General features: G+C 41.4%; 1 protein-coding gene across 2 annotated transcripts in view; it reads left to right on the top strand.

Moving 5' to 3' along the window:
* Positions 1-23413, top strand: part of tan (C45 family peptidase tan) — a 58905-nt gene that overhangs the window by 27446 nt on the left and 8046 nt on the right. For both annotated transcript variants that reach the window (XM_065234384.1, XM_065234383.1), the window contains exon 3: positions 16255-16348. In XM_065234384.1, coding sequence (XP_065090456.1) covers positions 16255-16348 — 94 coding nt within the window. The remainder of the gene's footprint in view (positions 1-16254; positions 16349-23413) is intronic.

Below are 23413 nucleotides of genomic sequence, written 5' to 3'. Positions count from 1 at the left end.
TGTAGCGAACTTGTGCAGCTGGAAATGGAGCAGCTGTCTGAACCACTTATTGTTAGGTAGTAGGAATGACTTGAATTATCTGATTAGGTCACATTCAAGTGCAGCTTATTCTCGGCTAGTCACATTTTAAGAATATTAAATAATCGTTGGATCCTGTTGCAATTCTGAATTACTAAATTCAACTGGCAAATGCGAGTAGGTATCTTCATTTCATGAATGAAATTGATTTCCATGTGAAGAGCGTTATGTATCGACAAACAACGTATACACAATCTTGATACAGTACACGTCTACGGATATTTATTTATTTTTCCTTGATTTGTTTTCCGTCGATCTTGTTTTCCGTACTGAGTACCAATGCTAGAGATAGTCTAGTATAAGAGAGGAGCGGATTCAAAACAAACTGAATCATTCCGTCTCTGCTCAAACGTCTGCAGTTCCAATAATCTGCATTGAACTCCTCATTGTAGCAGGTTCAAGCTTGGATGCTAGCAGTCTATTTTATGAAGTACTATAAACTAATATAAAACTACATTCATAAAACCCTGATCAAGACAGCATTGCCTCTATTATATCCACCAAAACCCCATCAAGACTAGAATCTTTCGCACGCTGAAGAAGGTTTCCGGCCTATTATGCGCAACCCGCACTTAGTCTTTCTTAATTTAGCGTAGTTTGGCACCAACCGGAATGTTATTATTACTGATGGCTTTTAAATTTATTTACCTTTCCGTACATACCGTAAGATTTGATAAATGAATCAAATTGTTGAGATATTGTTAAAAATCTAACACTGCTTCTTGACGCCAAACTCGGCCTACGGATTCTAAACTCGGCCTAACGCATTGAAACGTCATTGAAACGCCAATGAATTCACTTCGGCCTGTGGGTGGAAACTAACGATTTTGAGTTTGCTCACTACTAGACTAGCCTATTGGTCCAAAGCAAATCGATTAACGTATCCCATTCTAGTCGAAATTCCAGTACTACACTATGTTTGTTTTAATTCGCTATGAAAGTTTGACAGGTAAAATGAGGGGTTCGTGGATTTTCCTATGTTTCGAAATGCATCAATTAGCTTGGGAACGAAGATAGTACCAGAGCTGAGCCAAAAAGTTGAGCTCGTTTCTTCGGGACTTTCTGGTCTTAGAGTTAACGTTCGAAGCCCAGCCTTAGTTTTGGCCTTCTGGACAAAACTTCGGCTTAGGTGCAGCTTCTTAGCCACATCCCTAACGGAGGCGTTCGGATTTCGGTTGAAGGCCCCAACTACGCGGTTGTGATTTTTGGTGTTGTACGGAATACTTTTTCCTTCACTTCTGGGCTTCCGATCGGTGGTCAACCGTTCCTCGAACCGCTTAATCACTCGCGACACCGTGGAATTCGCGATTCCCAACGTTTTAGCGGTGGAACGATGCGAGAGATCCTTGTTCTCGTGATGAATGCGCAAGATTTTATCACGCACGAGCTGTTCTTTCGACTCCATTTCCGCGAGTTTTGATCACAGGACTTTAAAACTTGCAGGATGTAAATAATGCACTATGAACTAAATCCACCCAAATTTTCATTAAATTCTACCCAACGATTAAAAAGTTAGAGCAATTTCATAGTGTGGCAATTTCATCGTGGACACCCTTTACCTATATGGTGATAGGGCTAACCCTTTGGAAACTCGTAACACGTAACTGGATATCGCTTAACTTCCCGGGATGTGATAGGATAATCTAAGACAAGCTTCAACCCCTCAACTTCGATGCCGAGCGCTGCAAAAATTTCACTGGCCGGGGCAGAAGTGTAGTAGGCCTAGATGTAGTAGGCCTTGCCTGACTGTCATAAGTTAGAGATTGATTCTTTATCCGACCACCAACCAAGATAGACGTAATAAATAGTAGCTCTTAACAACAGCTTGTTTTTACTTGTTGGCCTTGGTTACGGATATAACAATTGGCGACGAGGAAAATTTTGGAAGCACCTCGAACCTCGAAGCAAGAAACCTCAAGCAAGAAAATGTCTGACGAGGATCTTCGGAACGCCATCCTGCAGCTAACGAATCTCATCACGAGGCAGCAGCAGCAGATTGAAAACCTGGAAAATCGGGGAAATCCGACTGCTGGCAGTGAGAAGATTATTGAGTCCTTGGCAAGCGGGATCCAGGATTTCCAGTACGATGCGAGGTACGAGGATGTCTTTACAAAGGACGGCCAATCCCTGGATGACGCCGCTCGTGTAAGATTGCTTCTTCGCAAGTTAAGCACGCCTCTGCACGAGAAGTACGTCAACACCATTCTTCCCAAGCATCCCCGGGACTTCACTCTGGACGAAACCGTCACGAAACTGAAGAAACTCTTCGGTCGACACAAGTCGGTTTTTCATTCCCGTTACCAGTGCCTCCAGTATGCAAAAAGTGACGCGGATGACTTCACATCGGGATGCGGGCATACGAGCTAGGTTGATCTCGAAATTGGAAGCCGACGAAACCGCAGTCAACGAATTGGGAGAAACCAAGAAACCACCAGCAAGGTAACCCTGGAGAACGTCGTGGAAGAATGCCATCGCGTGGCCAATCTCAAGCAGGACACATTGATGGTGGAGAACAAAGAAGCACGCAACGTCAACATTGTTTCTCGCAACCAGAATAATCCTGCCTCAAAAAAGAACCAAAAAGTGCCGAAAACGCCATGTTGGAAGTGTGGCGACCAGCACTATGTTCGTGAGTGTCCGTTCGCTTCGCACACCTGTTCCAGATGCAAGCAACAAGGACACAAGGAAGGTTATTGCAACAGCAACAAGAATGCGCCGTCGAAACCGTTCAAACAGGCCAAATCCAAAGAGAACGTGAAGACAAAAAGCATCTACACGGTTCGCAACATCGGAAGCAAGCGGAAGTTCATCCCGGTCGAGCTCAATGGTGTAGCAGTCAAACTTCAACACGACTCGGCGTCCGACATCACCATAATCTCAGAAGAAACATGGATCAGCATCGGACAGCCACCCACTCAACCGACGGAAGAATCTGCAGTTACAGCTTCTGGTGGCAATCTCAACCTTCTCGCTGAGTTCCAGACCGAGATCACCATCAAGAATGTTACCAATACTGGTCGCATTTTCATCTCAAGCAGCGCTGAACTCAACGTTCTAGGAATCGAGACTATGGATCTGTTCGATTTGTGGTCTGTGCCGATAAGCAGCTTGGTCAACGTCGTACACCAACGGTCTGATCAGTTCACCAATCAACTCAAGCAACAGTTTCCGGAAGTTTTTCGAAGCACGCTGGGTAGATGCACAAAAGCGCAATTGAAGCAAGGTTGCAAAGACTCATTTCAACTAAAACAATGTTTTTCTAAATTATGAAATAAATAGATGCCATGATCAAATTTTGAATTGGTAGGATACATGAAGAGGTTGCAAAGAATGTGTTTGACATATTAAACCTGTTTATTTCACTTCATGAGAGTCACAATCAGCGATTTTTCACAAACTCACTCACTCACTCACTCACTCACTCAGCGATCAGTAAATCGCTGATTGAGACTCATAGAAAGCAAAATTTACAGGTTTTATGTTTCCAACGCATACTTTGTAACATCTTCTTGTAAGTTACAAGTAAAACATGCCATCATACCATCTTTTGGTTTTATTATTCCGAAAAACAATATTTTAGCTGAAATGAGTCTTTGCAACCTTGAATTGAAGTTGTACCTCAAGACTGACGCACGTCCTGCATATTGCCCGAAACGACCAGTAGCGTACGCTGCACTCGCCAAGGTGGACGCAGAACTTGAGAGGCTCCAGCAAAACGGTATAATTTCTCCAGTTCAATTCTCGGACTGGGCAGCACCAATAGTCGTCGTACGCAAGTCGGACAATGTATCAGTCCGTGTATGTGGCGATTATTCGACGGGGCTGAACAACGCGCTAGAATGTGACCATCATCCACTGCCTCATCCTGACGACCTCTTTGCGGAACTAGCTGGAGCACGTTACTTCACTCATCTCGATTTGTCTGACGCTTACCTACAGGTCGAGGTCGAGGAGGAATCGCGAAAGCTACTCACGGTCAACACGCATCGTGGACTGTTCCAGTATAACCGACTACCCCCCGGAGTCAAGTCGGCACCCAGCGCTTTCCAGCGCATCATCGACAGCATGGTGGCCGGCATCCCTGGAGTCAAGCCGTATTTGGACGACATCCTCATCGCTGGTCGCACCAAGCAGGAACACGATCGCAGTCTCTACGCTGTTCTCGAGCAGATCCGTGAGTATGGCTTTCACCTACGCCTCGAAAAATGTCGTTTCGCACTCTCCCAGATCAAGTTTCTCGGACACATCGTGGATAAGGACGGTATTCGGCCTGACCCTTCAAAAACAGAAGCCATTTCCAAGATGCAGTCTCCGAAGGATGTCCAGCAACTCCGTTCCTACCTCGGTGCTGTCAACTACTATGGTAAGCAGATGAAGCAACTCAGGGCTCCTCTGGACAGCCTCCTCAAGAAAGATGCACGCTGGAACTGGACCAAGGATTTCCAGAAGTTTTTCGAGCAGCTCAAGGCCATTCTAATTTCCGACCTGCTGCTTACACACTACGACCCGTCCAAGGAAATCGTTGTTGCAGCAGATGCATCGAAGTACGGCCTTGGCGCTGTCATCATGCATCGATTCCCGACCGGTGAAGTGAAGGCAATTGCGCACGCCTCGCGCTCACTGACCCCAGCAGAGATGAACTACGGACAAGTGAAGAAGGAAGCATTGGCCCTGATATTCGCTGTCACCCGTTTCCACAAAATGCTGTATGGACGACACTTCCTCCTGCAAACCGATCATCAACCGCTACTCAAGGTTTTCGGCTCAAAGAAAGGTATGCCTGTTTACACAGCAAACCGTTTGCAGCGCTGGGCCTTGACACTTCTGCTGTACGATTTCGACATCCAACACGTTTCATCGACGAATTTTGGCTATGCAGATTTTCTATCCCGGCTAATGTCATCGCAGAAACGCCAAGTCCTGGATTCCTGGTCGAGTCATCGAACGGAAAGGTTCCGTCAACTATATCGTTGCACTGGACATGAACGGGAGACCGAAGCTGGTGAGGTCGCATGTAAACCAAATGCGCCCTCGTCACACTTCTGATGATCCAGAGCAAGCGACGCGACTACCATGGGAAATCCTGCTTATTGAAATTCAAGATGAAGCTGTACCGTTGGATCCAGTAGTGCCATTCAATCACGATGTCCCTATTCCTGTTGGTTCCGTATCACTCGAAGCTGATGGTCAAGTGGCAAGTACGTCTGACGAAAATCCTTTTTCGACAATCGATCATGAACCTGCTGCTCAAGATGGAGAACTTCAGTCCGCACAAAAGCCCGTGTCATCTGAAGCAGTTGGAGACTTTATTCGACGTTCTGTACGAGAATCAAGAATTCCAAGATGGCTCTCTTCCTATGACATTTTCTAAAAGGGGGAGATGTAGTAGGCCTTGCCTGACTGTCATAAGTTAGAGATTGATTCTTTATCCGACCACCAACCAAGATAGACGTAATAAATAGTAGCTCTTAACAACAGCTTGTTTTTACTTGTTGGCCTTGGTTACGGATATATCAAGAAGATATAAGCGGGCATCGAACGGCAGCCTTCTACCAGAGCTTTGGCACCTCCATCGTGCTGGGGACCTTCAATCAAAAGCCGTTCTACATCCAAAGCATCATCAACGTGCACTGTCCACTGATGCGTGACCCTACACTCTACCAAAACATCATCATCTGTTCGATTGAAACCTCAGACAATTAAAACCGAAACATCGAAATCGCTTTTTCAAATAATAGCTGCATCCGAATGACGGTTGTATTGTATTTAGATGATGCTCCTCTCCAATACAGGATGAACATTGATACGATAAGCGAAGGGATTTCAGTTGAAATACCTAATGCTCCCTGTAGAATGATGGCCATCCCAAATTCAAATGCATATGGTATTGGCTCAGTCCCATAACGCAAATAATCCAAAACGATGATGTAAATAATTCTATCGCACGTCATTTGCTGATCTGAGCTAAAAATCGAGGTGGAAACATAGTCATCGCTATCAGAGGTGGTACGAACATTGGTAAAGCGTGGAAACCGAAGATTGTCTGTTTCGTGGGGGAGAAAGTTTCATGGCTATTCAATGTTCATCCTGTATTTGAGGGAGCATCATCTGATCACAAAACAACAGTAATCCGGTTGCAGCTATCAGTTGGAGAAGCGATTTCGATGTTTCGATTTGAATGGTCTGAGGTTTCATTGTATCAGAGGATGATGTTTCGGTACAGTGTATACGACAGCTGCCCTCAGTGGTGCATGAAAATCGTCATCGGCGACAGGAATCCTCAGGTAGGACGACAGGTAGTGTTCAGACCAGTTGAACTTCCCAGTCTTCCGTGGAAGCACTTTCTTCTCCCGCAAAGATATCCACCACTCGTGCCACATTCTTTAGGGGCGGGTAATTATTTGGATTCAAGCTGGGCTTCATTGTTTCCCCGAATTGGTATGTTTTATAACTGAAATACCGGAATACAATGTGCCCTCAATTTATTTATTAATTTCAAATCAGCATACGAACGAGACCAGCTATGGCAGATCATGTACAAATTCAGATTTCCGGATAAACTGATGTAATCGGTCAAGGCGATGATGGATCCAGTGATGTGCGTATCGGGAACCACCGAGTGCCTTCGAATCTTAAACTGGGCTTTCGTGTCTGCTTAACATCGATTAGGAAGCACGTCCAGCGAAGCCAACGCTGATGACATCGATATCATGGCACGGAACTTAAAGACGATACATTGCGATGGTGGACACGTACATTAGATTGAAGACGAAATACGAGAGGAAGAGGAGGCTCTAGAGAAGAGAATGTTAAAATTCGTATTTGGGTCACCAGTGACCGTAATTAATTGCACCAACATATAAATACAAAGACGCATTGTAGCAGGGAACCGTGCTTAGTTTGAACGACGAAGAACGCTCTGGTCCAATAAAGTTTTTCCGCCGCACGAAGTTGACTATCTACAACACGCTGATTGAACCGGTAGCCATGTACGGTAAAGAGACCTGGATTAAGCTGGAGGATGATCAACGTGCCCTCGGTGTTTTGGAATAGAAGGTATTGCGTACTATCAGATATTATAAATTAACAATATGGTCCACTCTTCTATTATCCCCAAGACACGATTTTCCCTGACACTAGCGCCACTAGCGACACGAAAGGTGACTATTACACTGTAAATTGAGCGCTTAGCAGTTGACAGCTCAATATCATCAAGGCTATCGAAAACAACTCACAACACATCGTTGGTCACTTTCTACAGATAACAGCTGATAATCAAAGCTTGTCGATGGTTCTTCTTCGGACGTTGATCTTCCATTAATTTCGGTGATTGGCTCGATAGATTTCCGATCACAAAGCGATCTGTCGGTGACACAGATTGGCTCCTTGAACCCTGACAAATTCATAACAGAGCAATTGCTGATCTCGTGTAGGTTGTTGTTCGGATCAGTCTGCTGGATGTCTTCGGCTAGTTGAGGAAAAGCTTCAAATTCGTCCAAGCCATTCTCAAATCTCCCAGTTTCCAATGATGATTCAGGGGTGCTGCAAGATGTTTTTTGTTTAACGAGATCTATCCATGTTCTTGAAGTCAAATGGTTGAAGACCATTGACGATGGTTTCTTTTTGAATGACAGCATCATTTGCCTGTTTAAGCAGCTTCACAAATTCAACTTCATTGAACATTTTCTCTGTATTGTCACATTTCCACTTCTGGTACAGCTCGGTGTATTTTGCTTTCAGCGGGCCAAACACAGCAACATCTAGTACTTGGAGAATGTGCGTTGAATTGGGATACAGCACCACTAGCTTCACGTCATTCTCGTAGCACCACCTATACAGTTCAACGAATGGTGACCAGAGTACCCATCCACGACGAGTACAATTGGACGCTGAATTCCTATTTCAATCCAACAAAGGTTCAAATGCTTCGTGACAAAGAAATAAAAAGCGTCTCCTTTCATCCAACCGGATTGCGTATGGTTAAATCCAAAGTTGGCACCAACAGACCCAGAAGCAGTTGCAGCCGCAATAAGATCACTGAACGAATCTTTAAATGTGATCAGTGGCGGAATGTAACTCCCATCTGCAGCAACAGCATAGGTACAAGTGATGTTTTCTTTCGGCTTGCCACGCTCAACGTTGTAAACAACATTCGCCCCTTTTCGTGCGTACACTTTCTTTGGCACTAGATTCATAACGTAGTTGGTTTCGTCCACATTCCACCATGAAGCTGACCGATCCAGGAGGTACATTTGTCCTTTCTCGAAGTGGTTATAAACGTACTCAAAATATCGTTCATGTCGGTCAGCGGTCAACCCCGTGAATGCTCTTCCAAGTGCTTCTGGTATCCGCTTTGAGATTTCAGGATGTCTCCGTAAAAACTTGTTCAGTCATCCTGTCGATGGTATTCCTCTTTTGAAAGTGCTGCCTTGAAGGGATGCAAGTTCGGAAGCTACTTCAAGTATCTCCTTTGTGGTGTTGGGACACAGAAGAATCCAATCGGCCAGCTGCTGCTCATGCGAGGCACTTTAAAACGGCATCTTTTCCAAGTCGCTTGCATTCAGTTTGTCGCTTAAAGTCGATTTCGGGATGTGATACTTTTTGTGGGCCGCATTCGCTGACAATGAGCCCCTTCTCACTTCTTCTAGAGCCTTTTGCAGTGTTTCGGGGGAATATTTTATGGATCTCATTTTAAGCACCTACGGTGGGAAGAGGACAAGATTAATTGTTTATAAAAATAAATATCAATCTACCATTCTTGTTGAAGCTTACTTTGGTCATCTCTTCGTCGACTTCATGCGAAATTCTGACCCGTTTTCATGTCCTTTGATGTGTTTCAAGCAATTTTTCCGTGGAAACTTTGATGCGACTTTTGCTGGAAGGAGGTAATCAGAACGTAAACAAAGTGTAGCGACGGTAGCGACCCTAGCGGTGATTCGACGAAGCTGATAGTACGAACCACGTTCATTTGTGGTTCGATCCAAGATCAAAAAACAACAATCGTATTTAAAAAAAAATACACACATTCAGGGATTTTTTTCTATTTATAAAATTTTGCAGTAATAAAATAATATGTACGCTTCGGTGCCCGAGCATTGGTCCCAGCTTTATTTTGGTGATTAAAATACTTGCAGACGGTTTAAATGAACAGCTTGGATAGGGACAATCAAAATCAAATTCACAGCTGTTTTCAATGTAATTAACTCAACTTGTTGCAGCAATTACTATTCTAAAAAAATAAAGGGGGTGTGACGGGAAGTGTCCAAAGCTTAGTTTTTTTTTTGTTAATTACTTTATTTGTAAAGGCTCAATCGAATAAACTTTACAGAGCCAAGTTATCATTTTCTTTATACATTATAAATGTCTTAAATCTAAAATTAAAGGATTGGAACCGATTACTCGCGGTCTTCTCGAGGTTAGTGGATGACAATTGTTTGGATCGGGAGAGGGAAAAGGAGATTTGGAATATGATTTATGATTCAAAAATTTCACTATTTCTAAAACAAATACTTTATCCTATCGACGTTATATCAACTCTGTAATTATACAATTATTACAGAAACAAATCTACAAAAAAAAAATACACACACACATACAAAACACAAACTAAACACAAGGTTAATCAAACTTACAATCTATGGTTAATATTCTTCAAGAAAACATATATGAGTTGCATAAACTCCAGATCGCGTCTAGCCAAAATATCCAGAACTGGAACATTAGGTTGTCTACCTCGAGCCCGAAGGGAATCGTACAACTCGGATCTGACTCCACGGTGCTCAGCACATGACCAAATAATGTGATCTGCGTCCTGGTAACCTTGTCCACATTCACAGAGATTACTGTCCCCCAGCCCAACACGGAACAAGTGAGCGCTTAGTGAATAGTGATTGGACATGAGGCGAGACATCACACGAATGAAGTCTCGACCCACCTCCAAACCTTTGAACCAAGGACACTTCGACACCTTAGGGATAATTGAATACAACCATCGTCCCAAACTCCCTTCACTCCATTTATTTTGCCAGCTGGCGAGTGACTGTTGACGATAAATGAAGAAAAATTCGTCGTAGGCGATTTGTCGATCGTAAATATCGCCTTCCATAGGCAAATCAAAGTTGGCACGCGTGGAGAATAGAAGAACTATGAAAGTGATGATGGTTTCAAAATTTTCCACGGGGAAGTATACGAGTGCAATCTTAAAATGCTTTTATTTTGTGAATGGAGCATTTTATTTAAATCTGGTAAGTGCTACGTTAGTAGAAAACTTCAGGACTACTCAATAGACATATAATACAGAAAACTTAATTTCTTTTCAGATTTTTAGGTGTAAACATACCCCCTTATTCTGCGAGTCACGTGACTCTCTCTCACCGGTGAGGTGACAATTGTCACCTCGTGTGAGGTGACTCTCCATGCAAATCAAATGGAGAGTCACCTCACACGAGGTGACTATTGTCACCTCACCGGTGAGAGAGAGTCACGTGACTCGCAGAATAGGGGGGATAGACTTCCGCTTTTCTACCACTGTAGCAGTAACCAGATTTAAATAAAATGCTCCATTTTCAAAATAAAAGCATTATAAGATTGCACTCGTATACTTCCCCGTGCAAAATTTTGAAACCATCATCACTTTCATAGTTCTTCTATTCTCCACGAGTGCCAACTTTGATTTGCCAATAGCGCCCACCTTTGCAAGCGAATCCGCTTTCTCATTGCCCGCAATCGAGCAATGAGATGGAACCCATGCAAAGGTGATGGCAAAAGATCTTAAAGATAAAGCACTTAGAAGCTCTCGTATTTTCATGAGAAAATACGAGGAGTGCTTTACCGGCCTCATGGAGCGAATAGCCTCGACAGAACTGAGACTATCCGTAAAAATAAAATAATGATCTGGTGCAAGTGAGGCGATGTATTGCCGCCAGTTCAGCAACATATACGGAACAAGGTGCATGAAGCATTCGAGAGCCGCTATGAAATTCGTTATAAATACCAAAACCAGCGGACGCCTCTATTAGTGATCCATCTGTGAAGAACGACCTTGCGGAATCAACTTGGCCAAACTTTGCAGCGAAAATTGATGGAGCAATCATGGAACGATGATGCTCTGGGATTCCGCGAATCTCTTGCGTCATGGATAAATCAAAATGAACAGAATTGCCGAAGTCGGAGAAACAAACACGATAGGGATTATGCTGGGAAGGGCTGACATCCTGTGTTATGTACACGTAGTACAATGACATAAAACGAGTTTGATGATTTAGCTCAAGAAGCTTCTCAAAGTTTGCAATCACCAGTGGGTTCATAATTTCACAACGGATGAGGAGCCGGAGGGATAACTCCGAAAACCGATCAGAGTGTGGCAACATGCCCGCTAACACTTCGAGACTCATCGTATGAGTCGAGTGCATGCATCCTAACGCGATACGAAGACAGCGATAGTGGATCCGTTCCAGTTTGATGATGTGCGTTTTAGCCGCCGACTGGAAGCAAAAACTACCGTGCTCTAAAACCGATAAAATCGTTATCCGGTACAACGTTAGAAGATCTTGCGAATGGGCTAACCACCACGTTCCGGTAGTTGTACGGAGAAAATTGATCCTTTGTTGGCATTTCCGTTTCAGATACTCAATGTGGGATCTCCAGGTGCATTTTGAATCGAACCAGACCCCAAGATATTTGAAAGACATGGAATGAGTGATCGGCTTACCCAAAAGTTGAAGCTTCGGTTGTGCTGGGCTATGCTTCTTAGAAAAAACGACCAACTCAGTTTTCTCCGTGGAGAATTCGATACCTAGCTGGATAGCCCAAGTAGACAAATTGTCTAAGGTATCCTGTAGGGGTCCTTGCAGGTCGGCCTCTCTGGGCCCTGTCATAGACACTACTCCGTCATCTGCAAGTTGTCTCAACGTGCAGTTGTCACTTAGACAATTGTCAATTTCTCTGACGTAGAAATTGTACAAAAGGGGGAGACCCATGTAGTTAAATCGTGAATCTGTAGAGTTTCCATGAGAAAAGCTCATATGTTTCTCTGACAGCAAATTGTACAAAAAGTTATTAATTAATGGAGAAAGGCCACAAGCGTGGAGTTTGTCTGAAAGGACTTTAACCGATACTGAATCAAAAGCCCCCTTGATATCCAAGAATACAGAAGCCATTTGCTCTTTTTTAGCAAAAGCCAACTGAATTTCTGTGGAAAGCAACGCGAGACAGTCGTTCGTTCCCTTGCCCCTACGGAAACCAAATTGAGTATCTGAGAGTAGGTGGTTCGTCTCAACCCATTTGTCCAAGCGAAACAGGATCATTTTCTCCAACAATTTTCGAATGCACGATAACATTGCGATGGGACGATACGAGTTACGATCTGACGCGGGTTTTCCAGGCTTTTTAATGGCTATAACTCTCACTTGCCTCCAATCATCCGGAACAATATTGAGTTCCAGGAACTGACAAAACAAGTTCAACATGCGCCTCTAAACGAAGTCTGGGAGGTTCTTCAACAAGTTGAACTTGATTCTATCAGCCCCCGGAGCCGAATTGCCACACGAAAGGAGCACGAGTGAGAGTTCCAGCATTGAAAAAGGCTGGCTGATCTCATCTCCCGAATTTGTCGTTTCGCGAGGAATCATCTGTGCCGGCACAGAATCAGGACATACTTTTCGTGCGAACTTGAGAATCCAACTATCCGAGTACTCCTCGCTCTCGTTGTTTGAAGACCGGTTACGCATCCTTCGCGCCGCATTCCAAAGCGTATTCATCGACGTTTCGCGCGATAATCCGTCCACGAATTGCCGCCAGTATCCACGTTTCTTGGCTTAAAAAAAAGCTTAGTTTAGTAATATTTTGATTCTAAATTTCTGAATGTCTAATCTAATCTAATCCAACACCAACACAGCCAGTTCTTGAAAGCATCCTGGAAAATGAAAAATATAAATACATCATTTTTCTTGTCTATTTGATATATGTTTCACATGCGTCACACATCAAAACGGCCAGGTCTACTGTGCTGCATTAAAGGGGCAAGATGATTCAGAAAACATCGGGCCTGTTTAAATCGGATGGATGAAACGTGGACATCTCGTACCGAACGTTCCGATTTTGGTAATTATATGATTGGTTGGTCGTTGGAAGCATCGAAACTAGAAAGGTTAGGTGATGCTCCATTTTCTTCTAAAGGTTGGGGCATGAGCACTAACTCTTGTCCTAGCCTTTTATGACCTATGGCTATAGCACCATTACTCGCTTTCTGAAAAGAGAAGAGGGAAAGGAAAAGGAGAAGGACAAAGGGAAAACGATTATGTGAAATCTATGAACATAAACAATATTTTTGAATTGAAATATACAATATAGAAATGCATAACGGCGCGGTGGTCACTACCCGAGTCTTTTCACTATTATCAAGTCATAAAAAGAAACAAGGACTAAAATGTGATCCTTTGATTACTGGAAAATCCTGAGTTGTCACGACTAGGGTTTGGTGGTAGATCTTATACCAGTAACGCACCACAAAAAGATGATCTCCCAACGTTACTGGTTTGAAAAGATAAAAATTTACAAAATGGAACGAACTCACCAAGTTTAGCCAATTGAACCTGAAGAGAGCCTTACATTTGTTGATGTATAAGTTCAAATTGTAGACGAAGTTTGACGAAGATCAACATGAACTAGTCCGGTTTATGGTAGTTGCGCGGAATGTCTTCCTTCGATTTGCATTGGCAAGCCTTTTCGTGGCCAATAGTCAGGTTCAATGCTGCGACGCGACTCAACGAATGATGGAACTAATGATGGAACTAATGATGGGACGCCTCGTGAAGGTTCTACTTGGCTTCGGAACAGCTTCTCAGCGGCAAATAATAGGGACCTAGAATGAGGAGCTAGAAATTGTCGCCTGGGCCTGGTTTTGGATCAGCAACCGATTATAGATAAAAAAAACTCCACGGAAAAAACAAACGTCAGGTTCGAACACAAATGCTGAATGGTTTGTCAGTTTGTTTTTAAACTAGTTCGAACCACGATCATTTTTCAACGATTCGAACCAAGATCATTTACATTTGTTGGGTTGAAAAATGAGATCGACAGTGCAAGTTTGGATCATACAGATAATATGATATATTTTCCAAGCAATCTATCACATTCGATTATCCTAGACACATATTTTACGTTAATGTGTGACAAGTAAATTAGCATGCCCCAATCAAGTGGGATACAATTATTTACAAAAGCCTGCGCTAAATATACTGAATAAATTATCACCCATTCTGCCCATCGGTGGTCCTAACACTATATCAACTACCAGCCAAGCTCACAGTAAATGATCACTCCACGACAATTTACACGCATGACTATCAAGAAGCCGTCATTCCATTGGATAACATCGTTTGCTGTGTGCAAGTCTACTATAGACTACATGCTACTGGACTACTCTACTACTGCCACTTCTTATGAATGAACTTGCCGCCAACCGGTCTAGAGAGTCATAAAATCAGCGTAAATCTACGCGTAGCTAGGTGTAGGGTTTTTTTTTCGCACATAAATAAGCCGCACAATTATTTAAAAACTACTCGATGATGACGACGACGGCGGCGGCGGCAGCATGCAAACAAATATACATACATCATCGGTCGCCGCCGCCAACAACGATTAGCGTGCATGTTAGTCTGGTCGGTGGGGTATGATGGCTAGCGAGTAGGGCCACCAATCAATGCGAATGCGGGTTCAGTACACCATTAGAAGTGGTGGCTGAATCCGAACATCATCGATATCAAGTGGCAAGTGCAACTAACCGAGTAAGTATTTCTGACGTTGCACTTGAACTTGATACACTTGGGTTCGCACGAGCTATAGGAAATCCTTGCGGCCATGGCGACTATTTGGACAGATGAGTAATTACGAGACATGCTTCCACCAACCGCAGCTACGAACCTGACTGCATTGAAGTGAATGAAGATTCTGTATATTTAGTATACCAGTCAAATCCTCATCGCGAGGGATGTATTAATGGGTTCTAGTGCTGTTGTAAGTCGTGTAAGATGTTACGTGCCTGTCATGTAGTTTAGAACTTCAAGATCTTGAAGTATTATGTTACCTTATTTTTCAACTAAGTATATTTTCTGTAACGAAGATTAAGTGAGCTACAGGTTAATTGGACGTCGTTGAAAACCTTATAATGAGTAAAACATCGTGTACCGACATTTTTTCCATAAAATCAGAGATATTTCGAGGCCCTTCTAAGAAGAAGTGCATTTCTTGAACGGTCGTTAATTCCTCCGGCATTATTAAAAAATTGCCTTAAAATATTCTGAATTGTTCCCAACAGAGCGCAATGAGCTAATAAATAAAATCAATAACGATTGTTAAAGCATGATATAACCACTGGATAGAATACCGTTACCTGTCACCACAAGTAGTTGAATGCTTAATTGGCTTAGAAATGCTGAATATTGGATTTCCGTTGCGAACCTTTCTCCTCCTAGCTTTAACCTTCTCCTTTGCAGCATGTATCCCAGTTGGTGTCAATATCGGCAAAAGCGTAAAAGTTCATCGCTGACGGAAAAAAAATGCCATTCCAAATGACATACGACGGCTAAAGTGACTGTAAAACCGTTCGGTTCAGATTAACCTCCGTTTAGAACTGATTAAATAATAATCAAGCATCAATAACCAAACGCCACACCTGTCTGTGTGTCACGCTGTTGTCGGTCCTCTACCGAGAGCTATATTAACAGACGTCTGTTTCAGTTTTCCGCTATTATAGTTGTATAGTAGTTAGGTAGGTATATAAATATATTTAGGCTGAGCCCAGTCACCTGCGCGAACAATTACCGATGCCTATTTAGAGAGCATTATGGCACACTGAACTTGCTGGTGGAAGTCGCGATCACGTTACGACCTTCGGAATTTACAAACGTGTGCAGATGTGGCCAGGGTTTAAGGTCGTGAGTTGTTTCCTACTCCAATCTGATTCTATCGCATTCAGGATTCTAAATGTGACTTTATCGCGAAGAAGCAAAAAAAAAAGCCACAACACTCCGTGGTAATTAATTATACCGTTCGATGGCTACCTACTTGAATGAATTTAAATGTTTTTCCTCTATATGACGCCCAATAAATCACCGGATTATTATTTATTTATTTATTTATTTATGCGCTTCGTTTGTTGTTTCTGCTAATTTTCAGGGTCGAACATTTGCGGCAATCATCAAAAACTTCCTCCAATTGTCCGGGCCGTTGAACGACACCTATTTGCCACTGTACAACACCGATGAAGGCAGTAAGTATAACATGTTGTTTGTTTTAATTGTTGCTACTTGATAAGATGATTGAGGGAAGTGATTTTTGCTGAAACCAGACCACCAGTGGAATCCTGATTGATTGAAAAGAAAATGAGAAAAGTTTTTAAATTACATTTAACTCCAGTACCTTATAAATCGTCTACATGCCATGTGCTGACTTCTTCCGTGTCTAGTACTAATAGCCCACATATTGATATCTTACCCATACGATATCTTACCCAGGTGCGCTTAGATGACGATTTTTGCCAATTAAATCACACATACATAAATTTGGATGTTGGCTCCATTTCAAATGCAGGAGCCTTGGTGGAAGAAAATTAAAATTCAATGCTTTATTTGCACTAAACTGCATGTTGTAAAATTAGTCTCTTAACATGACTTGTTATCCATTCAACGCCCAATGACGCATCGGAAAAACTCGACCTTCTCCGATTCGCATAACTTTTTGCGTAATTGTGTGTTATGAGCAATCATTTACATTTTTGCAAAAAATCGACCGTTATGGATCTTGTAATTTTTGACGTAGGACTACATACGTCTTTCTTTAATATACTGGGGGTCACATTATGAAATCGAAAATAATGTAACGAAAAAAATCAGTCCGCATCGTGCTCTCTTGCCGTGCGGATCTATTTGCTTTTTGCTGAAGGAAGTGTTACTACTACCTAAAGCTACAACAAATTTAAACAGCACTTTTCAGTGCTCAACCTGTAAAAATTTTCTACCTTGTTCAACTCTTATTCCTCTTCGATCCTTGTTTGGACCCTACCCGAGGTAATCCTTCTTGGATATCGATTTGGAAAATTCCTCTTCGATCCTTCAGATTCTTATAGTAATCTGCTTGGAAGTCGATTTGGATAAAAATTTACTGCCGCCATGGCGCCTAAACGCAAAAGAAAGGGGCAAACTCTTGATCCCTCTTCTGATGAAATCAATTTTAGTAATCAATTTGATTTGCTCACGGATGATGAGAATGATCCATCATCCAAGAAAAATTCTAGTAAACTTTCCCGGCTTAATGCCAAGAAGGAAAAGATTCCCCCTATTGTGATAACCACTTCCGATTTCCATGCTCTTCGCATGGAACTTTTGAACTTCGTGAAAGTTAAGTTTTCTCTACAAATTGGACGTCGGGGTGAATGCCGTGTATTGGCTGAAACCTTGGACGGATTTAAATGTCTTCTCAAGTATCTTACTGAGAAGAAGCACAAATTTTTTACTTACGACACCAAAACTGAACGTGTGTTCAAGGTTGTCATGAAAGGACTGCCCAGTGGTGATGATGAAAGATGAACTGGCAAAATTACTTGGAGTTGTGCCACTCCAAGTAATCAAAATGAAAATGAAATCCCGTCCTGGCGATTCGCGCAACGGGATTTCGAATGATTTTTATTTAGTTCACTTCAAGTCTAGTGAACTAAACAACCTTAAGGCCTTAGAAAAAGCTAGCCTTATGCTCCATGTCCGAGTGAAGTGGTAACACTTCAGGAAGACTGGAGGAAATTTCCAAAACCTCACTCAGTGCCGTAAGTGCCAGGGATGGGGTCACGGAACTAAAAATTGCTACATGCCAGCTAAATGCATGAATTGTGGTGATTCCTCTCACGCAAAGGACGACTGTCCTGTGAAGGAAGATCCTAAGAAATTTAAATGTTCAAATTGTGGTGAAAACCACAAATCCAATTTTTGGGAATGTAAGACTCGCAAAGCGATCCTACAATCTCGTTCTAACCGTCAGGTAGGAAACGCTCTACGTTTCCGACCAGGTACAAATTCATCTGCTGTTAACAACGGTCAGCGAGGAACAAGTTCTACATTCGTACCCGTAGGTACAAATATCACCCCTGCTTCAAATTTTTCATCTGTACCTACTCCCCTCGCTGCTAACAATGTTCAGCGAGCTAATGGAGCTACCTATGCTGCTATTGCATCGGGTAGAATTCAAAATACTAACCAAAGTAACGGAAATTTTGACAATTTTGACTTAGGAAGCATTACTGCCCCTAAATAAAATGGAATTTTTACAGAAATCATTAATTGACATGATTTCTGATATGCTTAAATCTAACTCCATGTTTGATGCTATTCAAACTGGAGTAAAATTAGCAAATAATATTGTCATGAATTTAAAATTCAGTAATGGATTTTAAAGCATTAAATATTGTAAATTGGAATGCGCGATCTCTTAAAGATAATGAAGACGAGCTATTTAACTTTTTGAGAGTTCATAACGTGCATATTGCCGTTATAACTGAAACGTTCCTTAAACCTGACCATAAGGTTAAGAAGGACTCAAATTATTTAATTTATAGACATGATCGTCTTGATGGACCCTGTGGTGGCGTTGCCATCATTGTTCATAGACGAATCAAACATAAAATTCTTTCTTCATTTGAAACCAAAGTTTTTGAAACTTTGGGAGTTTCTGTTGAAACAAAATTTGGACAACTTACGTTTATAGCTGCCTATTTGCCATTCCAATGCGTAGGCCAGCAAAAGAATTTTCTCAAGGGTGACCTTCAGAAACTTACCCGTCATAGGTCTAAATTCTTCATTATTGGTGATTTTAATGCAAAACACCGCTCATGGAATAATGCTCAAAGCAATTCCAATGGTAATATTCTGTTTGATGATTGTTCTGCAGGTTATTACACTATTCAATATCCAAACAGCCCAACATGCTTTTCTTCTGCAAGAAATCCCTCCACTATTGATTTGGTCTTAACTGATTCATGTCAACTTTGTAGCCAATTGGTTACCCATGCTGACTTCGGTTCTGATCACCTTCCAGTAACTTTTGAAATATCCCAAGAAATAATTTGTAATCCCAACAGCTCTACTTTCAATTACCATAGGGCTGATTGGGAGCAATATCGAACATTTATGAAATATAACTTAGATCCAAACATTCCTTTGCAAACCAAAGATGAAATTAATTATGCTCTTGAATCTCTGACTACTTCTATAGTTGAAGCAAGAGCTGCAAAATTATTTAACTGACAGAACTCTGCTGGTAAATTATCAAAATTCCAAATCCAATAGACTACCTGTTAGAGCAGGAGTTTATCAGGGTAGCATTCTTGGGCCTATATTGTATAACATTTTCACTTCAGACCTCCCTGATTTGCCTCAGGATTGCCACAAATCTTTGTTCGCTGATGACACAGGCATTTCCGCTAAAGGAAGAAGTCTTCGTGTTATTTGCAGCAGACTGCAGAAAAGTTTAGATATTTTCTCTTCTTATTTACAAAAATGGAAGATTTCTCCCAACGCCTCCAAAACTCAACTTATAATATTTCCACATAAGCCTAGAGCTTCCTTTTTGAAACCTAGTAGTAGTCACATAGTCACTATGAACGGAGTTCCAATTTCCTGGTCAAACCAAGTGAAATATCTTGGATTAATACTTGACCAAAAATTAACTTTAAAGATCACATTGAGGGCATTCAAGCCAAATGTAACAAATATATAAAATGTTTGTATCCTCTTATAAACAGGAAATCCAAACTTTGCCTGACGAATAAACTTCTAATATTTAAACAAGTGTTTAGACCGGCCATGCTTTACGCTGTGCCAATATGGTCTTGTTGTTGCACTACCAGGAAAAAACCACTTCAAAGGATTCAGAACAAAGTTCTGAAAATGATTTTGAAGTTGCCTCCCTGGTTCAGTACTACCGAGGTACATAGAATTTCGAATGTTGAGACTTTAGAACAAATGTCCAACAAAATAATTAATAATTTCAGGCAAAAATCGTTGCAATCCTCAATTGCAACGATTAATTCCCTTTATACTTAGATAAGATTTAGTTTTAGTTTTTAGTTTTAATATGTCAATTGTTATACTGACATGCAGGTTAAAAAACCTGTTTAAAATACTGAATTGCAAAGACATGAACAATGTAAAAACACTTAGATATATATCATAACAATTAAGGCTGGTACGTTACTGCCGTAACTGGAGCACCTAGGTTAAAATGAAATGTAATTTATTTTGAATTTGTAACAAATAGAGTTAAAACAAAATGTAACGAAAACAGGGGGTGTTTTCAAACGCGTATATCTTAGATGCATTAATGCGAAATATGTCATGCAATATGCCATTCGACGGGGAATTTATCCAGCAACAGCTAAGAAATTTAACGAAAATTGGAAGCATAACAATTTCCCATACATTTTCTTAGACAACAAGGTGTTTTTCGATTTGACGCACTTACATTTTAAAATTACGAGTGTACCTCACGGCAACACTATCTACTCATACGTACTAGCTTAAGGTTCAATTTACTTTGATGCATTTTTTAAAAACTCAAAAGTAGTTTTTTTCGACGCATTATTTTAGATTGCAAAAAACTCGCGTCATTTTGTGTAAATATCAAAAGGAATCGAATAGTGCGAGCTTTTTGCAATCTGAAGTAATGCGTCGGAAAAAAACAGCTTTTGAAATTTTCCAACAAGCGTCAAAGTAAATTGAACCTTAAAGTAGTTGAGGCTATTGAGGTACCGCCTGGTATCTCCTTTTCTCTAACGAAAATTGAAAGGGCATGGCATTATGTTGCTTTCGTTGTTATCTGCACTTTTTTGTATAATGAAAGGCCATAGGCCAAAATGATTAGGGGTGAACACATCGGGATAACATTTGCTTACAAGTAAATGATGTTGAGCTGTCAATGACTTGCACTTGTTGGCGGCAATTGTTTGCTACAGATTTCAAACCAAAGCCACCATCATCCGCGACCGAGAAGACATCGATGATTATTTCAAAAGAAAAATAGGTAGTTTGCTTTTAATTTTTTTGATTTAAACTTCTATTGGTTTGTTTGCTGTTTTCTTCTATACTATTATTTATTTTATTCGAAAAACTGTTCTTTCCGTCGCGTAGTTCTATTCGAATGCTACTGTGATGTAATCCATCAGGGCCATCCAGCAGCTAAATGTGTTCATGTCGCTCCAGTTGATGATACTGAAATCATCCTGATGACGGCGCGTGGTGGCGTGGCACTTTAGCAACTCATTTTAATCGAATTTGGTAACGCCTTTTCCGGATCCCGTAAAATAGGCCTATCCAAGCGACAATTGACCACTTTGTCAAGCAGTTTTGGCGTAACTTTCTACCAGCGATTTCACAAAACTGGACCAACTAATTTATATTTTTTTTATGAAACGCACAAATGTTGGCTACTTTTCTCGAGGTTCTAGAAGAAAAAATCGCAAAATAATATTTTATTTCAAAGTTTGAGTGGTAGTAAACGTCATTTTAACTGCTCGAATGAAGTGGTTACTTCTTTGCATCGATGCGAATTATGTATGTTAGGTTGATCACACAGCTTCTTCGTCATCGCTTCCCTTCTGGCATAAAGGGAGGATCTCATGAATCAGCATTGGGTCATAAGCAGGTCTTTGTGGGGAACGGTATTTGATGCCTTATGGGGAAATTTATTCGATCGCTGCGAAAGTTATTCATGGCACCGGGGAAACCTTGAGTCAATAATGCGCTTGGTACGGTACTTTACTTCAAAGGCTATTGAAAGAAGTAAATAAGTATGTGTGATATAAATGTTTATACCCGCTATTCTCAAATACAAAAGAAGCGCTACGGTGAAATCAATTTTTCTTCTTTCGATAGGCCAAAGTGCAGCGCTAGGCAGCGCCATTGAATTTCAATGCGTTAGGCCGAATTACAGCCCGTAGGCCGAGTTTAGCGTTCAGAAGTAGTGTTAGATTTTTAAGAATATCTCAACAATTTGCTAATGTTTTCGTAAAAGAGAGTTTAAGAGAGGGTTGCACTTAGTATAACAGAAATGGGATATTTAACCCTAACACTTGCAAAAATTATCTTTTGATGTTTTCTGGGAAATCCATTCCAAAAAGTGTGAAAATATGATCATCTACATAGAAATGTCTAGACTTTCCCGACTATGTCGAACATTTTCAAAATGGCTGAAAGTTATATGTTTAATTCTCCGAGCTAGGTGTGGTCATACTTTTCACTATTTTTTTAATATCTTCGGTAAATTTTAATGTGTTTTTGATGTTGTTATCTTGTTGGAAAGGGTATTAATGTTCCATTTTGACGGTTTGATTGAGCGTAGCACACTCATTAATCATTTTTTTGGTTTTTTAGTTTTAATCGAGTCGGTAGACATGTCGTTTCAGCAAGTTGAAGTTGATCGGTTTCTCAATGTGATTGGTGAGGCAGAAGGAAACAAGTCAGCTCTTTCACTATCACGACGTTCTTATGCATAATCTAGTGTGAAGTAACGTTGGACCGTGAGTAAGAACACCGTGAGGACGAAAGAGTCGACTACATCCCTTCTGCCACACCTATAGTAACGCACACGGTTCCCGCGCTGACTGTTCCTTACTTTCTCATTCTAATCAAAATTTCCCTCGATGAGTGAGAAAACAGCACCCCGTCAACGCGAGTGAGAACTCAAGTTGCCAAATCATTGTACACAAAACCAACTTGAATTAATTAATTACAAAAATACTAGCGAACCTGGTGGTGAGGGCGGAAGGTGGACTAAAATTCTATGACAGAGAACCACATTATTTTAATTAATTTCGTCGGAAAAAGTCGTCTGTCACTTCGTTTGTGCCGAAACTGTTCCGGCACAGTTGCTCGTCATCATCATGGTGTCTCAGTATCGTGCACCAAATCCCCGCCGCTACCAAAAGAATACGAACCTGTGTGTTATCCACGCTAAGTGTCGCATCATCATCCCAAAAGACCTTCCTCGACCAACCATTTCGTTAAATTTCTTTAATTTTCGATCAAAGACATTTATATGCATAATTGCTAGTTTCGATCCCATGTCATCTAGGGTGTACAGATGTCTTTGTTGGTAGCTAATCCTCGGGCCAACAGCTGCTTTTGATGAGCTTCTTAACGACGGAGTTTTGAAATGTATGTACATCTTTTCATGCATGAATTCAAAATTTATTTGCCATAACCATAACCAAAGTATCAAGTTCTAAAATCGTGGAGGTGCCGGGCAAAGGTATTATATCCTAGACAAATGCCGTAGTCGCCGTAGGCAGTAC

Source organism: Ochlerotatus camptorhynchus, unplaced genomic scaffold (genome assembly GCF_037179485.1).
Source record: "Ochlerotatus camptorhynchus isolate MF236.1 unplaced genomic scaffold, CSIRO-AGI_Acam_v1.1 ptg000433l, whole genome shotgun sequence".
NCBI classification, from domain to species: Eukaryota; Metazoa; Arthropoda; class Insecta; order Diptera; family Culicidae; genus Ochlerotatus; species Ochlerotatus camptorhynchus.
This window is presented reverse-complemented; position numbering and strand designations above follow the sequence as displayed.